Source organism: Fulmarus glacialis, unplaced genomic scaffold (genome assembly GCF_000690835.1).
Source record: "Fulmarus glacialis isolate BGI_N327 unplaced genomic scaffold, ASM69083v1 scaffold31704, whole genome shotgun sequence".
NCBI lineage: Eukaryota > Metazoa > Chordata > Aves > Procellariiformes > Procellariidae > Fulmarus > Fulmarus glacialis.
This window is the reverse complement of record NW_009210447.1, coordinates 62,816-79,290: the sequence shown is the minus strand read 5'-3', so window position 1 is coordinate 79,290 and position 16,475 is coordinate 62,816. Positions and strand designations below refer to the sequence as shown.

The window sequence follows — 16,475 nt, the reverse complement described above, 5'->3', positions numbered from 1 at the left end:
TTTCCCTTGTTTCTGCTCTCTTTTATTAGAGAAGTTTTAAGATTGTCAGGTATTGCGAGTTCTTAAACTTCAAAATTCATCATCTGAAGCCAAAAGAATATTGCAGAAATATGTAGGAGTTTCTTGCTGACTGCCTTTTACATGATGTGTAATGTCTTGCTGTTTAATTCCATTTGTAAAATGAGGCCATAATGAGAGCTTCAGGGCATTCTTAAGCTTCCCTTGCATTAGTTTTTGTAACACATTCACTTGGTTTATTGATCTGAATTAATCTGTCATGTATAGTGCACTAGTTCATTTGTAGTTTCAAGTATTAGTGTAAGGAGAATGTTGAGGACTTTATCCTGATAAGTGATGTTAGATACTTCTATTATTTCATATTAATGAGAACTTGCTAATAAATGACGTTTATGCAGGGTGGGCTTGGTGGAATCAAAAATCCGAATTCTAGTTGGAAACCTGGAGAAGAATGAATTCATTACACTGGCTCATGTGAATCCACAGTCATTCCCAGCACCCAAGGAGAATCCTGACAAGTAAGCAAAACTTTTTTCATGTAATGGTGAGGAACTAACTTAGCTAAAATACCAATTAATTAATTAATAAACTAGCATTTTTATAGAATCTTAAATAGATTAATTTTTAATGACAGCATCTAAAAGCAAACAGTTTTAAGCTCTTCTCAAGTACTATTTGTAAAAGTAGATATTCTTTATTCTGTATAAGAATGTTTCTAAACCAGAAAATAACTTGTAAGGAAAGAATGTTTTTGCTAATAACTGTATTAATTGCACAATTTCTTGCCAATAATCCATGTTAGCTACTGCTACTTAGCTGCTGCTGCTTGAGCATCTAGCATCAGTTGGTAAGACAGTTTTAATTATGAGGCAGCACTGAGAACCAGGTAGAACATCAGGCACAGTAGAACAAAAATCTTGAGTAACTAAGTACATTTGATGTTACTAAATTTAGCAGTTGAGATGCATATCGTTTAAACTTGGTAATCGCTGATGTTAGAATTCCTTGGGATGTGGAAACAGTGGAGAGAATACCAAGCACTTCAAATTGTTTAGTATTATATATTTTTCAACTTCTTCCCCCCTCTGCTACCCCCTCCTCCCCCACTCAAAACAATGACTGCGGGTGTGTGGGCTAAAAACTCTTTTTAAGACTTTATTTTATTTCTAGACAGTGTTGTAATTAACTTGTAAAGGAATCATATTTTTGTGTGAAGTGTGAGAATGGGGAAGAAATTTTTGTCTTCACTGGGAATATGTGAAAAGCCTTGTTTACCTTCCACACAGCCTTTTCCAGATATCAACTGCTGCGAGTGACAGTATGGTGGTACTTTTTTTTTTTAAAGTTACATACATAAATTACATGCGTGTTCCGAGTGAAATTGGACAAAAGCGGGCAGTAGCTCTTCAGCACCATTTTAGTGGGTAAATACAGCTACAACTTACTTCAGAGGACTTGATGCAGGCAATGCTTTTAGGAAAGGTCATTTTCCCAATGTAAACAGTGTATGTTCTTTCACCTACCTGCCTAAATTTGTTCATTGATTGGAAAACCGTGTGCTTCTGAAATTGTCTTACAGGGAAAAGACATTTGAATTAAAACATTAATGTCTTGAGCTGCTATAGAAGTATTACACTATATTCTGTAATAGAATATAATGGTTCATCTTCCATGTATATTATGTGAAGGTGAGTTGTTAAAGGGAGGCTTTTCTTACCTGAAAACTGCACTTTGTGGTGGGTTACAGCTAAGAAATTCTAGAGTTGAAGACAAGTTTAGGTGGCAAAATGGAAGTTGTTTAGTAAGGGAATAGATTCTAACTACTTTCAGGGTCAGGTGCTGAAAATCTGTGATCTCCTTTCAAATCTTATTTCCTTTACAGTTGCGACAGCTAGTTTTAACTCCTAAAAATGAGAGAATCTATACAAAAGCACACTTGAATGACGTAATCTACTGATGATCTTAGTTCATTAAGTTTGCTGGAGACAGATGTGTCAGTGTTTCATGACTTTTTTTTTGTATTGCGAATGAAAAGGGAATGTCGTCAGCTTTGGGTTTTGCCCTTCTATGGCTAGCTAGGGGAGCTAAAATGTACAACTGTTGTCTATTGCAGCAGATAACTTACTGGATTATTCAGTTCTTCTGTCAGTATTATATGACTGTTTTCTGTAAAATTTTCCAGGGAAGAATACCGTACAATGTGGGTGATTGGGTTGGTGTTTAAGAAAACCGAAAACTCTGAAAATTTAAGTGTTGATCTTACCTACGACATTCAGTCTTTTACAGACACAGGTGAGTTTTGCTTTCTAGATGTTGTGGCGTTAATAAACTTGTTGAAATTATTTTCCTTGTTCGTAATGTAGTCTGTTTCAATAGTAGAATTATATCTAGACATAGAGTAGAAGGATTCAGCTAAGGAGTTAGGGTGTTATTTAATGAAATACAGTTTTAATGAGTTTTAGTGCTTCTAGACACTTCAGACTAATTGTTTTCAGTTTGTTTTCATTAAAACTGATTAAAACGATGCATACATCTTTCAGATCTCACTAAAAACGGTACATTGTATTGTGATCTTTATTAAACAGACAAATTGGTTATATGCAAACTACCTAGTGTAACCTCATTTTGACAATATGTGTATAGTTTAAATATTTTTATGACTTGGTGAAATTGAATTTATCACTGGATTAAAGCTGAGTATCTAGTAGACTCTAGAACAAAATGCCTTTTATTCCATGGCGTTTCATACTAGCTAGTTGGTTCAGTAACTTTTACTTTTATTTCCAACACTCGGTGCAAGAAACCTTTTTGACTTTTTCTGATGTTTACTTTTTGATTCACGAAAATAATTTAGAACACGCATAAGAAATTTGAAAGTAAAGAATTGGTAATAGTGAGTAAGAGTGTGACTCTCCAGAGTCTAAGACTAAGAAAGGAACAGTACCTTTGACAGGCTTATCTAATAAATTTGCAATATCTTTTTTTTAAACAAATGACAGTTAGGGCTCAAGTATTACATGTTTACAGAGTTAAAGGAATAGGCTCAAGTGCTACCTAATGCAACCCTGGTCTCTGGATTTCTGAGGCTCAGTAAGACTGGAAGCGAGGAGATTGTACACCTCCACTCCCCACCCCCATCCCGCTGTGGGTTTATGAGTGAATAGAATATAAATATACATATATATATCTTTAAGTAAATCATGCCAAGGTTTGAAGTTCTTTATTGTCATATATAGGTGCAGTGGGGGGTCTGTATGTGTGTGTGTATATATATATATTTTTATATCTGTCTAAAAATGTATATATATATGCATCTATCTCTGCCGTTTTCAGTTAAAGGGATTTTTATTTTCTTGAGAGGTGGAATATTCCTTTTAAGTGGTGAAGGTGAAACTATAGACACATCATCCTAATTCTTGAGAATTTAGAAAAGGCATAATAGCTTGGTTGCTGCTTTGAAGGAGTGAAGGAATCTATGAATGACAGTTTCTCAGGTCTTTTATTGTTATAAACAAATATTTCAATAGTGTACTTGTGAGATTTTTGGTATGAAAATACTAAAACGTGCACTTATGATTTTTGAATCTGATTTACTTGCACTACATTCAAATTTGAAATTTGTCTAAATGTATGCAATTTTAAATGAAGTAGCATTTCATCAAAATCATTGTAGACTGTGATACATAATTTTCTGTTCGGTTTGTAAATACATTTCCAAAGGTAACCAGCTAGCAAACAATTTCTGTTTGTGTATTGTGGGTTTCTTTGTCATCTCAAATTAATATGGGTCTCTCTTCATTGTTTCTAATCCATCCCAAAAACTTCTGTTTGCCCTGTCTTTTGAAATAGATCCTAAGATTTTATCAAAACTGCTGAAGCATTTTCAAGAATGAAATTAGGGAGTAGCTTGCTTTTTAGTGGGAGCAGGGGGAGGAAGAGAGCCATGAAGAGTGGGCTAGGTTTTCCTTGCATTGAAACTTTAGTAAGAAAAAAATGTCAGGAATATGGAATGCTTTAACCATGTCTGGCTTTCCTGAGCGTGCCCCTACCTTAACTGTAACTTGCGTAATCTTTACACAGAGGCTTTATGAGCTTCTTCAATACCAAGAATAAGTGTAGTAGGCTCTTTAATATGCAGTATTCATTGAGCTCTTTGTGTGTCTGTCTCTAAACAGCTTTTTTAATTACACGTTCACAGCCTATTCAATGAGATTCCTTAACGTTTGTAGAACAGCGAATAAGGGAGATACCTCTTAAGTTTTTTGTATTTAAGATCTACAAAACAATTTTTTTATTCTTACGTCTGCCACAGCTTTGTTCAACATTGTATAGAAAGTTGGCGTGAAAGAACAACAAATTTTTCATTTTTACCTGGCTTTACTTGAACCCGAGATGTTGGGTTGCAGTGTAGTTCCTTTACTAGCACTAACCATGTTGACTCACCAGAAGTAAATGTTCTGAGATGAAGGGAAACAGCTCATTATAGTAAACATAATTAAAAAAACAAACTTCAAAAAAACCCCCCCAAAACAACAATAAAAACAAAACAAAACAAAAACCACAAAGCAAACAATCAAAAAAACCCGAAAACACAGCAGAAAAAAACCAAACATTAATCACTTTTGTATAAAAACGTAGTGGTATCTGAGTTGCCAAAATGATTTGTAATATATTAGCTGGCACACAAGCATTCAAATCCTGAATTAGAACTCATTTGGTGCAGGAGCTGCATAAATAAAAGCTGAATCAACTGTGAAGAAAATAGTTTTATGTAAATAATGTAATTCTCATGAGGAAATCTTATTTCTATCTTTAGTCCCTTTGAGATGAAATGAAGAATTCACTTCAGACCTGTTACTGTTAAAACTTGTTAACAATATAGTTTAGAGAACTGCGTGCTTGCAGGATATTTTTCTTGGAAAACAGGTCACCTGTTTCCAATGTAACATTTTAGTGTTTGTAGTATTAGTGCTGGTATAGTAGGCAATTCATTTTCTTCCTCCAGCACAAGGAAATGCTATCCTTGTTCTTGAGGGTAATAAATGTTCTGAAATGCAAATTGTTTCTGCCTGGGCAAGTAAGTGGACTTTGCAAAATGCTTCAATATGTGTTAATGTTACTCTAATTGTGTAGTTTATAGGCAAGCAATAAACAGCAAGATGTTTGAGATGGATATGAAGATTGCTGCAAGGCATGTGAAACGTAAGCAACTTCACCAACTGCTACCTAATCACGTGCTTCAGAAAAAGAAAAAGGTAAACTTGACTAATATTTGAGAGGAATAAAAATGCCATTGAGAAGTGATTCCTCAGCTTTTTAGATTTACTAATCAAAGAACTAAAATCATATTTTGAAAGCTTAATTTTACCTGTATAAGCAATGTGATGTCATTTGACTGTAGCAGTATTACTAGAGGCACTAAATATAATACTAGATTTCCCAGAACATCAACAGCGTGGATAGTATCTTCAGGTCTGGCTGAAATATCGTATTTTGTTGGCCTTCCTAAACTAAACAGATTTGAAACAGTCTAATAATAAGGTATTAAAGCTCTCTTGCTATTTTAACATGCAGGTCACCTAAAGGAAGCATCTGTAATAATACCAGTAGAATCATAGAATCATAGAATCATTAAGGTTGGAAAAGACCTCTAAGATCATCAAGTCCAACCGTCAACCCAACACCACCATGCCCACTAAACCATGTCCCTAAGCGCCTCATCTACATGTCTTTTAAATACTTCCAGGGATGGTGACTCCACCACTTCCCTGGGCAGCCTGTTCCAAGGCCTGACCACTCTTTCAGTAAAGAAGTTTTTCCTAATGTCCAGTCTAAACCTCCCTTGGTGCAACTTGAGGCCATTTCCTCTTGTCCTATCGCTAGTTACTTGGGAGAAGAGACCGACCCCCACCTCGCTACAACCTCCTTTCAGGTAGTTGTAGAGCGCGATGAGGTCTCCCCTCAGCCTCCTCTTCTCCAGGCTAAACAGCCCCAGTTCCCTCAGCCGCTCCTCATCAGACTTGTGCTCCAGACCCTTCACCAGCTTCGTTGCCCTTCTCTGGACACGCTCCAGCACCTCAGTGTCCTTCTTGTAGTGAGGGGCCCAAAACTGAACACAGTGTTCGAGGTGCGGCCTCACCAGGGCCGAGTACAGGGGCACGATCACTTCCCTCCTCCTTATAGAACAATCAGTCAAGCAATTCTTGCTGTCTCCAGCTTTTTCCTCTTAAGTTGTTATTACTTAGATTTTCCTGTAAGTCGTCTAAATGTAAAATTGCAAGTCATCAAATAGAAGCAGAGTAGAACATTGAACTTGTTGCTGCCTTTTTGTATTTAAGACGGTAGTCTCTTGCTGTAACTGAGATTGAATACTTTGAGGATAATTTGAAGGAAAGTATTCCTCAACCTACAACTTGGCAGCTTTTGGTATTGTATGCTCTTTTAATTAAGAGTAAAAGATTTAAATGACAGTTTTGACATCAGAAAGTTGCCCGTTGCCTATCCAGGGTTACTTTCTCCCTCAATAGTTTACCTGTGTGGCCATACATGAGAATGGTAGCAAAATGTTTAATTAAGCTGTTATGTTGGATGTGATTTACTTTCACTGGAGGCAGGAAGAACGGGGTGGAACATTGAATTTAACTATTTAGTCTGTATTTCAGAATCCCTGGTTCTTTGTGTTAGCTTAATCTGAGAGCAATACAGGTTTGCTTGTTTTTGTGAATAGCTAAACCACTGTTATATACTCTGTTTTAGGTATATCTGAATAACATGCTTTATTGCTATAGCTGTTTTATATTAACTGCTTTTTTAAAGAACAGGAAGTCTTGTATTGAAAGCAAATGTAAATCTGTTTGAAATAAGTTTCAGAGGACAATGTAAATATTAAGTAATGCATCTCTTTAAGTAGTTCTATGTCAGAGGAGGGTTTTTGTTCTCCACTGACTCAAATCAGTCTCTAAATTCTTTGTATTAATTGTGGGTTTGGTGTACATCAGTATTACTTTGAAGTTAATGAAAGCAGTATCTACAAAAACAGAGAAACTTGAAATAAGGTTGAAAATATAATCACTAAATATAATAACAATTTATCTTATGTTTTTGAACGTCATTGGTTCAGACAAATCTGTACCTGAATTGTGAATGTGAAAATCTAAATGTTTGTAGTGACAGGATATTGGATTATTTACATGTAAAAGGATTTGAAAATTGTCCGCTATGTTTGCATTTTTAAATGCTCCTACTTTCAGGGTTTTTTTTTATTCTAAAAAAGGACTTAAATTTAACTGCATTTAAGGCACGCGTACATGCTTAGTTCATGGTGGAAGCTCATCACTGTTAAATCACCTCTCGGTTTTTTTGTTGTTGGGTTTTTTTTTTTCCCCCCACAAATATAACAGCTAACATTTTGCATAACTGAAATATTACATCATTTGAATCTTCGTTGATTTTCAAGCCCTTAATAAGACAAGTATAATTTTCTTCTGTCTTGTGGATTGCAGCATTCGACAGAAGGGATCAGGTTGACAGCTCTGAATGACAGCAGCCTAGACTTGTCTATGGACAGTGATAACAGCACGTCTGTGCCTTCACCTACTAGTGCTATGAAGACGAGTCCATTGAACAGTTCTGGAAGTTCTCAGGGGTAATGAAGACTTTCAGTCTTGTTGCTGCTCTCTGTTCCCGAGTTACTTGTGTTAAAAGCATAGCAAATATTGCATGTGTGAGATACTACAGTTACCAAGGTGTGAATGTTCCTAATTGGAGCTTGCAAACATTCTTATTTCCAGTTTGAGCACTAGAGCAGGGCTAAATTTAGGGGTTAGGGAGCATGGCATTGGACTTCAGATGAGGAATTATGAAGTTGGGTAAAGATGCTTAGAAGAACAAGGTGATACAGAAACTTGGGGGCACTGCAGTAGGAGGCTGTGAGCAGTAGTGAGCAGGAAATTGAGGTATGAGAGTGAGGAAGAGTTATGTGAGTTTTGGATCAAAATGTGAGCCAGAAGTTTAGGCATTCTGTCTGGGAAATGAGTAGTGCTACTGCTATTACTGATGATATCTATGCAAATTAAGCGTAGGAACATAATTTTCCATTGTATTTTCAAAGTGTACATATTAATGTTTATCTTAATCCTAACTTTCTGTATTAAGTCTTTTCCTATCTAAACTTCAATTTGCCCAAGTAAATGGGATTCTATTCTCTCTTCTTTCAAGAGTCTCATGTTTGTCTATTTGATACACAGAGAAGTTAAGATCAATCTGCTACATTTGTGCAGTATTAGATACATATTATAGGATGTTGTGTAGGATAAAATACTTAAGCTCACTAAACTTACTCCTTTTGACAAGTGCTCTTTTAGTTAGTCTTCCTTGCTAAATGATTTTCAATAGTTGATACCACTGGCCATGCTATTAAGACAAGTCTATGATATCTAGGATGTCCCACTTGAAGTAGAAATTGCCCTGTGTTGATTTTGGACACATACTGCTTCCCTATTTTTTGAAAATGCAAAATCAATTTTTTGTCCTGTGAAATCCCAGGCCTTTGCTTGGCAAGTCCAGACTGAAATTGTAGTCGTAATAGTGTGTAGATTGAAAACAAACTTTCTGTTCTAGTCCTTCTACACTGGTTTTGTTCCATCCTTCAGGAAAATAGTTGCTATGTTTTCCCCTGCACCTTATTTGGCAGACATTGCCTTAATTTTTGCCTTTTTTCAATGCAACTGCTTACTGGTCTAAAAAACTGTCTCTGAAGTGATTCAGATTAAATATTTGAAATAGCTTCCATTGCTCAAGTTTGATAGTAGATGGGCAATGCTCATTTCTGTCTTCCTACTGTGACATAGTATTATAAGTTCTGCTCTGTAATGTAGGTAAAATCCTATCAGCTGTGGTTACTGGCCATGCATATGATGTCATGAAAGGTGGATCATATAGCACCATAGTTTTACTAATGTTCAGCATTTTGTCATTTTTCTCTTTTTAGCAGAAGCAGTCCTGCGCCAGCTGTAACAGCAGCATCTGTGACCAACATACAGGCTTCTGAAGTCACTGTGCCACAAATAAATTCCAGTGAAAGCTCAGGGGGTAAGGAAAATGGCATAGTATATTGTTTCTATTGATTTTTTTGTAACCTTTATAAAGCAGGGTTTTTTCTAGTTTGAGGTCTTTACTTAACACATGCTGTAACATGTTCTCCTTGATACACAGATTTAACTAATTTCTTTAGAACTCAGGAAATCATGGCGGCATATTTTGTGCCGCAGTGTTTGTTTATTCTTCTATTCTTAAGGATTTATATTTGCCACTAACAATAGCAATAGTTTTCCGATGACCTGATGCGGGTCTGTAGTTCAGTTGGTCAAATGAAAAACTAACTAAAGCTGGAAGACCAATTTTTGTATTTATTTTTAATCCATTTTGTAGTTAAACCCAAGAGGTGGTTCTGTACTGTCTGTAATCTGTGCTCCCATGTTTCTGCTCCTCATGCTTCATGAAATTGATTCTAGGAATGAAAAAAACTCAGATGTAAGCAGAACACATGCTCCTTACTGATGTCTTTTCAAATACGACCCACTGTGTGTGCTGACTTGATCCTCCATATTTTCTACAAGAAAAAATACACTTCACTTAATACTTTAAAAAAAAATTGACTTTTTGTGAAAGAACAAAGACATCTAGTGAAAATGTTCACTTAGCAGAGTCAGCTACTCCTCTTTTTTTGATGGAACTTCAGCTGTATACAAGGAGCAAGTCAGAAATAGATGGAAAAGGGGACCAATTGGTTAGCCTTTCAAGATGAGATCTTTCTTACTTAACTCTGACATGTGAGACAGTGGAATCTTAACTGTTCTCTGATTTTTATCGTAAGTCACAGGTATATCAATATGAGTAAGTTTGTCCATGAGCACTAAATGGAGCTTAAATGGCATGACTGTTTTTTGGATTTGGAAGCATATCAGAAGTTGTTCATTCTTGTATTTTGATTAATCAAAAGCAGCCACCTGAGAGTTATTAATGAAAAATTTCCTCAGTGTAATTTTTCTCATCCTGGAGCATCTCTCTATGTGCGCTTACTGGTTTGAGGTAAGCAATTGGTGCGGTAGAGCCTTGTCATATGGAGCATTTTTCAGAAGGATGTATGGAATGTCAGGTCTTTATCTGATGCTCTGTGATGACTTCATATCTGTCATTGTGTACTCTGAGCCTGAGAAACAATAAACTTCATGTTTGAGTGACAAAGGGAGATCAGATTGCTCTTGGGTTTGATTTAAGGCAGTCTTTGGCAGTGCATATATATGGCCAAGTACAGAAACAGTAAAATTTCTTTGGGTATCAAGAATAATATAGCTGTGTTAGCACTGAGCTCTGTCTGGGCTAGTATACCCTGCTGTTAAGCAGGGTTAATTAGACCAAGCAGAGTGTCACTGACATGGCTACCCTGTATCTGGTACAGGAATTCTCTCTCAGAATGAGCTTGAAACTAAACTGTGCTGCATATGCACACCTGCTGCTCCAAACATGATGCTTATACCACTAACTGTACCACTTCCTTGATGCCTACTTGATACCAGTGGTTTTGAACAGGGACCAAAAATACCAGTGATTGAATTGAAATGGTTGTGTCAACTCATCTTGTTGAAGCTTTTAAAATTATTTGTCCATAGGTACTTCAAATGAAAGCATTCCTCAAACTGCCACACAACCAGCCATTTCTCCACCACCAAAGCCTACCATCTCTAGAATTGTTCCCTCAGCATATCTATTAAATCCATCACCAAGAACTTCAGGAAATGTTGCAACAAAAATGCCTAGCCCTGTCTCAGCAGTGAAAAGGACATCTTCTCCCCATAAAGAAGAGTCTCCCAAGAAAATGAAAATTGAAGAGGTATTTGACATTTTGAGATCATACCATAGCAATGTCCAAAACTTTGAATATTCATTTCAGCTGCAGAGTGCTGATTCTCATATTCCAGGTTTCAAATATTTTGTTTAAATGGGGTGTATATTTCCTACTCTGATTGCATTGCTGCTTTATGTGTTCAGCTTGCTTAGGTATTAGTGGTTTTTTTATTATGCTGATATTCATCACGTGACACATGTACTGCATTAGCACAAATGCTTAGATTCTAAATTCTTGTCTTAAAAGCAGTTTTTTTATTAAGAGTATAACGTGTTAAGTCTTACAACTAATTCTGTCTTCAAAAACACTTTACGACCTTACTTTCTTGTTGATCTTTTTTTAAATATGTTTTTATGATTTTTAATAGTTTCTGGGTTTGTTGGACGAAATAAGTGAAGATACTAGCTGTATAGATTTGAATGAGCATGAAAAAATGGAAACTAAGGTATCTATGCCTAGACCATACAATATTGTGCATATTAATTGGGACTCTTCCTTGTGAAAATTACTGTGTTTCCCTCTAGGAATGACTAAGAGTGTTTGTATAGATTATCCAGTGAAGATATCGAAATGATATGTTATTTTTCAAGGTATATGTCAATATTAATGAATTGGAGTACATTACCTGCTGCCAGGCTAAGCTGAGACTGAATCCATGGTCACATAGGACAGTGATTTCTTTGCTGGTCATTGACACAGTATTATGCATAGCAAAAAAAAATAGTGATGATGTTTATATTTAAATTTGTTAAATCAGATCAGGGATGTGTCTATATGCCTTGCTTTTCCTGCATCCCGAACTCGATGTATGTTACTTAGTTAAAGAACAGTTGTCCTATGTATTCCATTGGGATTTTTGCTTGTTGGGCTGACAGTCCCAAAGCCAGGTGCTACCTTGTTCACTTTTTACATAAAAAAATTTCAAATTACGGTAAACAAATCTTTTCTGATAGTGAAATTATTGTATGAAGTTACAGCATACCTTGTGGGGACTTCCAGAGATTCAAGAGCTCCAGTATCTTGTAATTTAGCAGACAATTTTTCTGCTTATTGGTGAACAGAAAGGGTGACGGTCTGTCTTTAGGCTTATGATAGCAGCTCTCCATTTGGGCGTATACAGTTTTTATAGGGCATGTTCTGTTGTCTTTGGAATACTGTGGAAAATACGCGGAGAAATTAAAATATCTATTAAAATGTTTAAGTGCTTTGGTTTATACTTTCCACACCCTTAAGTGAAGAATTGCATCTTGTTATGTAGTCACCTTGAAATCTCTTTGAACTCAGGACAGGTGAAGGCAGAAATGCATGTAAGCATTTAATCCTAACATTGAAAATAGATCCTCTGGATACAGATCGTTATAAAAGACCTAGGTAATCCTGTTAGCTTTTATTGTCAGTCTCCTCTGAATCTTCTGTCCTTAATATGCATGGAAGGAAATGGAGGAATGAACTTCTTTAGTTAACATAAACATAGGTTTTTCTCTATTGAAATGCATGCCTTTTTGTTAGGATATGGTTTACTAAATGGTACAATTTTAACTAACAGGCTGTTTTCATTAAAATGAGAATGTGCCACTGTCCAGCTTTAGCCATGCAGTCCCACTGTTTTACCTGAAAAACTGGCTCTGACATTCATCTGTTCATCCAGAAATCTGATTCAACCCATTAAAGTAGCAGGAAAACTTTTCTGGCAGAATGGTGATAGGAGTGGAAAAGCAGTTGAATTTGCAACAAATTCAGTAGCTTTTCACATGGTCTTCCTTGATACTACACTTTTTGTCTTTAATGAGTTGAATGACATGTAATGTTTTCCTATAGGATTCCGTATAAAAGGCATTAAGTGGTTAAATGAGTGACAACTGAGAAGTGATGTAGCTTGTGTTGATGTCAAATTCCTAATCAGCAAAACATTCTCTAGTGTGGTGATTTCTGTATTATAAAAGGATGGGTATCATTGCAGCAAGTACCGATACTTGCCTTTTTTCTTTTGCTGTATGTGCACAACGTAAGGCATTCTGGTTAATGGAGTTCTGTATAAATAGCTTTTATAATTGGAAGCGGTGTAACTGTGTTGATGCTTTTGGTTTTTTAGGAGCAACTTGAGACAGAAGTGAATGTTAATTCTCCAACAGAAACTCTTCAGACAACTTCTCTGCAAGCTCCTCAGGTACTGTTTTTAAAAACAACACCTCTGTGTGTGTGCACGCTAATGAAAACATTGAAATTTACATTAGTCCAGATGTCAAAAATAAACGTATAATTTTTAATATAAATCCATTGTATGGAAAGCTGCTTGTTGTTACTGTCAATTTTTGTGTTTTAGATGGTCATTGATCTTATTGAATGTGCATTGTAGCTAAACATGTATGGCTTGCCATACAAACTGACCGAAGCTGGATTCGCTCTTCTGAATTGTGCCTTCAAAGTAAGGGGCTCAGTTTATTCCTTTGTGCTTTGCACATCACAGAATAATCCTTTCTAACAAGGAAACAAATGCTTTAAGTAGCTGCTGCTCAAAGGTATCCTGGTAGAGGTCGAGAATGTCTGAAATGTAACTTCAGATTCTGATATTTGGTATGAGAGAGAGAGAAGTTGTAATCTTATAATTCATTAGCCAGCTGTGTTGCTTCACTGCAGGTATTGTAAGTGTAAGGAGCATTTGAAAAATAGACATTAAGTTAAGAATTCTGTGGCATTCACTTTAACTTTTGTTCCTAATATTGTAACAACTTTTAGAGAATACATCTTTGTCTTTACTAGCATTTTTAAGCTTCTCTTAGTGCTCTACTGATTAAAGTTTCACTGTCACAAAGCATTTTATGCACACTTTACTCATTAAATGATGTATAGTAAACGTATTGGTTGAAAATGGAGATATATTGCAATAGTATTAATGGTATTTGTTATCGGACTTTTTGAACTATATAAGCAGTTACTGAATAAAGGTACCAAAATTGTTTGGCAAAAACTCTAGATGTTACATGTGCACTCTACACTGCTTCAGGGAAATTTTTGGATCATTTAGTCCACCAAGTTTATTTCACCTACTGTTGAGGGATGATTACATAAAGCTTTGTAGCTCTTACAAATTGAGTAGCTGTTACTTCAGCAAAAGTAATCTGGAAGGTGCAAAAGAATGGTGGGCCTCTTCTGTCATTTTTCAGTGTTCTCTTTGGCTTTGTTTAAAACACTGCTCATGTTGCAGAAAATAGAAACACGTTAAATTGCAGGTCAGCACCAACCAGTGGGCTACTGGGGGCAGGGGGGAGGCGGGAGGTCAAAGCTATTTTGCCCTGAGTCCTTACTGCATTGTGCTTTGCTACCGTATCAGTCAGTGTTAACTTGGTTGATTCCTTTTTAGTAAAACAACAATTAAGAGCAGTCATTTTAGTGCAGTTTTTCCCATGTATCAAAAGTACCTTATATTAATTTTGAATGTTTATAACATAAGAATACATTTTCTGATAAATCATGGGAAGTAATGCATAATAACTGGGTTATTGTGATGTCAAATAATCTGCTGAAGTGGAAGAGAAATACTTCAACATTAAAAAAACAAACAAAACAAAACAAAAACAAAACAAACAAACAAAAAAACCAAACCACCAAACCAAAAAAACCATAGAGGCTTGTTAAGCATGTGAGAAGTTAATGAATCACACTGAATCTTGAGAGTGTCCTTTTGTGTGTGTTGCTGAATGGGATTTAAGTCTTCTAAGTGAGAAAAAAGTGTTCAGGTTATTTCCAAGGTGAAATGCTTAATGCAGTCATATAGCACTGTTTTAGAGTTCATCATATGTTTTCCAAGTAAATCTAAACCATTATAAAAAGTTGGAAATTTGGCTGTAAAGGGCTTTTAAACCGTCTGAAATACAAATGTGTGAAGACATATATTTGCATTGGGGACAGTTTTTCATCATTCATCTGTAAGGGGCTGAGGCTTAACACTGAATTGTTCAAAGGAATTTTAAAATACTAAACATGAAGTTTTAGATAGTAGATGTCACTGATCAAGCACCGTTATTATGTAGATATTATATTGTATTATAATACGGGTTATTAATAAGCTCAGCTTTATCTGCAGCACTTCCTAATTTTGCAGTTGTCAAAAAAGGAAATACCTACTATGAAAGAGACTCTTATACAAATTTTCCTTAATAATGACTGTGTAGGCAAAGGAAATATCTGCTTCTATATTTATAATTTGTAATTATCCTTATCTTGCTATATTCTTAAAAACTCTTCTAAAGATCTTGTTTTTGAAAGTTAGTGCCAGTTACTACAGTATTTTTCTTTTGATATTTACAAAGTTAAAATACAACCAAACTTCTTCTTTCTTTTCAGAAAACACCCAGTACAGACCTTTCAGATATCCCTGCTCTCCCTGCAAATCCTATTCCTGTTATCAAGAATTCAATAAAATTGAGATTGAACCGGTAAAAACAACCTCAGGGGTCCATAAACAGTATCTGCCAACTCAACCTGTTGTCTTCTAATGCTAGAAAAAAAGGAGAACGGAGGGTGCAAGACTAGAACATGATCGCAAATGGATTTAGGTATATTTTGTGCACTTCCCTTTCTGGGCTAAAATCACCACTTGATTGGAAGTCCAGGTTAGTATGTGAAGCCAGGAGTACAATTAATGTGTTAGCAACAGTTGCATTAAATATTTCGAAGGATTACTGCCTTTAAAAACATGAACACTATTTGTAGCCATATTTGACATTCTGATTGAATTTGTTTGATGCATTGTTTCAAAATTGAGATAAAACTGGCATAAGAATCCCTTAAATGCACTTTTATGTACTTTTTTTATTGGAGTATGACTAATTTTAGATCTTCAACTGATACACTTCTGTTTTATTGAAGAATCTCTTCAATAATAGTAATCTGCAAATTGGATGACGTTCTATGATACTATACATTGAAAAAAAATGTATAGTATATCTAGTTCAACTGCCATAGGGCAGCAGTAAGCCTTTAAAATGAAATGTCAAATCTTGAGGTTATAAGACATATGTTGAGGAAGTAATTGGGAAGTTTTGGTATTGGTGGGACATGATTAAGATGTGGTCTACTTTTATTTATAGGATTGTTTTAAGGTGCATACAGATCAGCAATCAAACAGCAAATAAACTTTCTTTTGAGCTAATCAAACTCCTTATTCCCTTTTTGATACTTCTATTTCTTGGGAAAAGCTTTTGCGTTTAATGTTGGGGTTTTTTTTTGCAGCTTGTATGCACCATATAGGACAATAGTTATTTATACAAAATAAAAACAAGCCAGACCTTCATTTGGGTTCCCCCTCGCCCCTTACCTAATCATAATACCACGTGGCCTGTAGGCACAAATTCAAAAATTTGTCCCATGACTAAAGTGTTTAAGTAAATATTGCGTGCCTGTGGAATACAACACCTGTCTTGATGGCCTTTGAATTACTAAATATAAGATGCATAAAAGTCCTGTATGCATTAAAAAGCTTCAAATTTTAAATATAGGCAAAAAGATTTTTCCCTGAGAATTTTAACCTTTTTATTTTTAGATGGCTCAT

General features: G+C 35.6%; 1 protein-coding gene across 1 annotated transcript in view; it reads left to right on the top strand.

Annotated features, from left to right (window-relative positions):
- Positions 1–16,207, top strand: part of LOC104076344 (poly(A) polymerase alpha) — a gene marked incomplete at its 5' end in the record, with an annotated part of 33,242 nt that extends 17,035 nt beyond the window's left edge. Inside the window, 9 exons of the mRNA XM_009577171.1 lie at positions 417–536; positions 2,201–2,310; positions 5,152–5,273; positions 7,521–7,663; positions 9,008–9,108; positions 10,689–10,909; positions 11,292–11,369; positions 13,017–13,091; positions 15,269–16,207. Coding sequence (XP_009575466.1) covers positions 417–536; positions 2,201–2,310; positions 5,152–5,273; positions 7,521–7,663; positions 9,008–9,108; positions 10,689–10,909; positions 11,292–11,369; positions 13,017–13,091; positions 15,269–15,364 — 1,066 coding nt within the window. The remainder of the gene's footprint in view (positions 1–416; positions 537–2,200; positions 2,311–5,151; positions 5,274–7,520; positions 7,664–9,007; positions 9,109–10,688; positions 10,910–11,291; positions 11,370–13,016; positions 13,092–15,268) is intronic.
- Between the last annotated feature and the right edge of the window lie 268 nt (positions 16,208–16,475).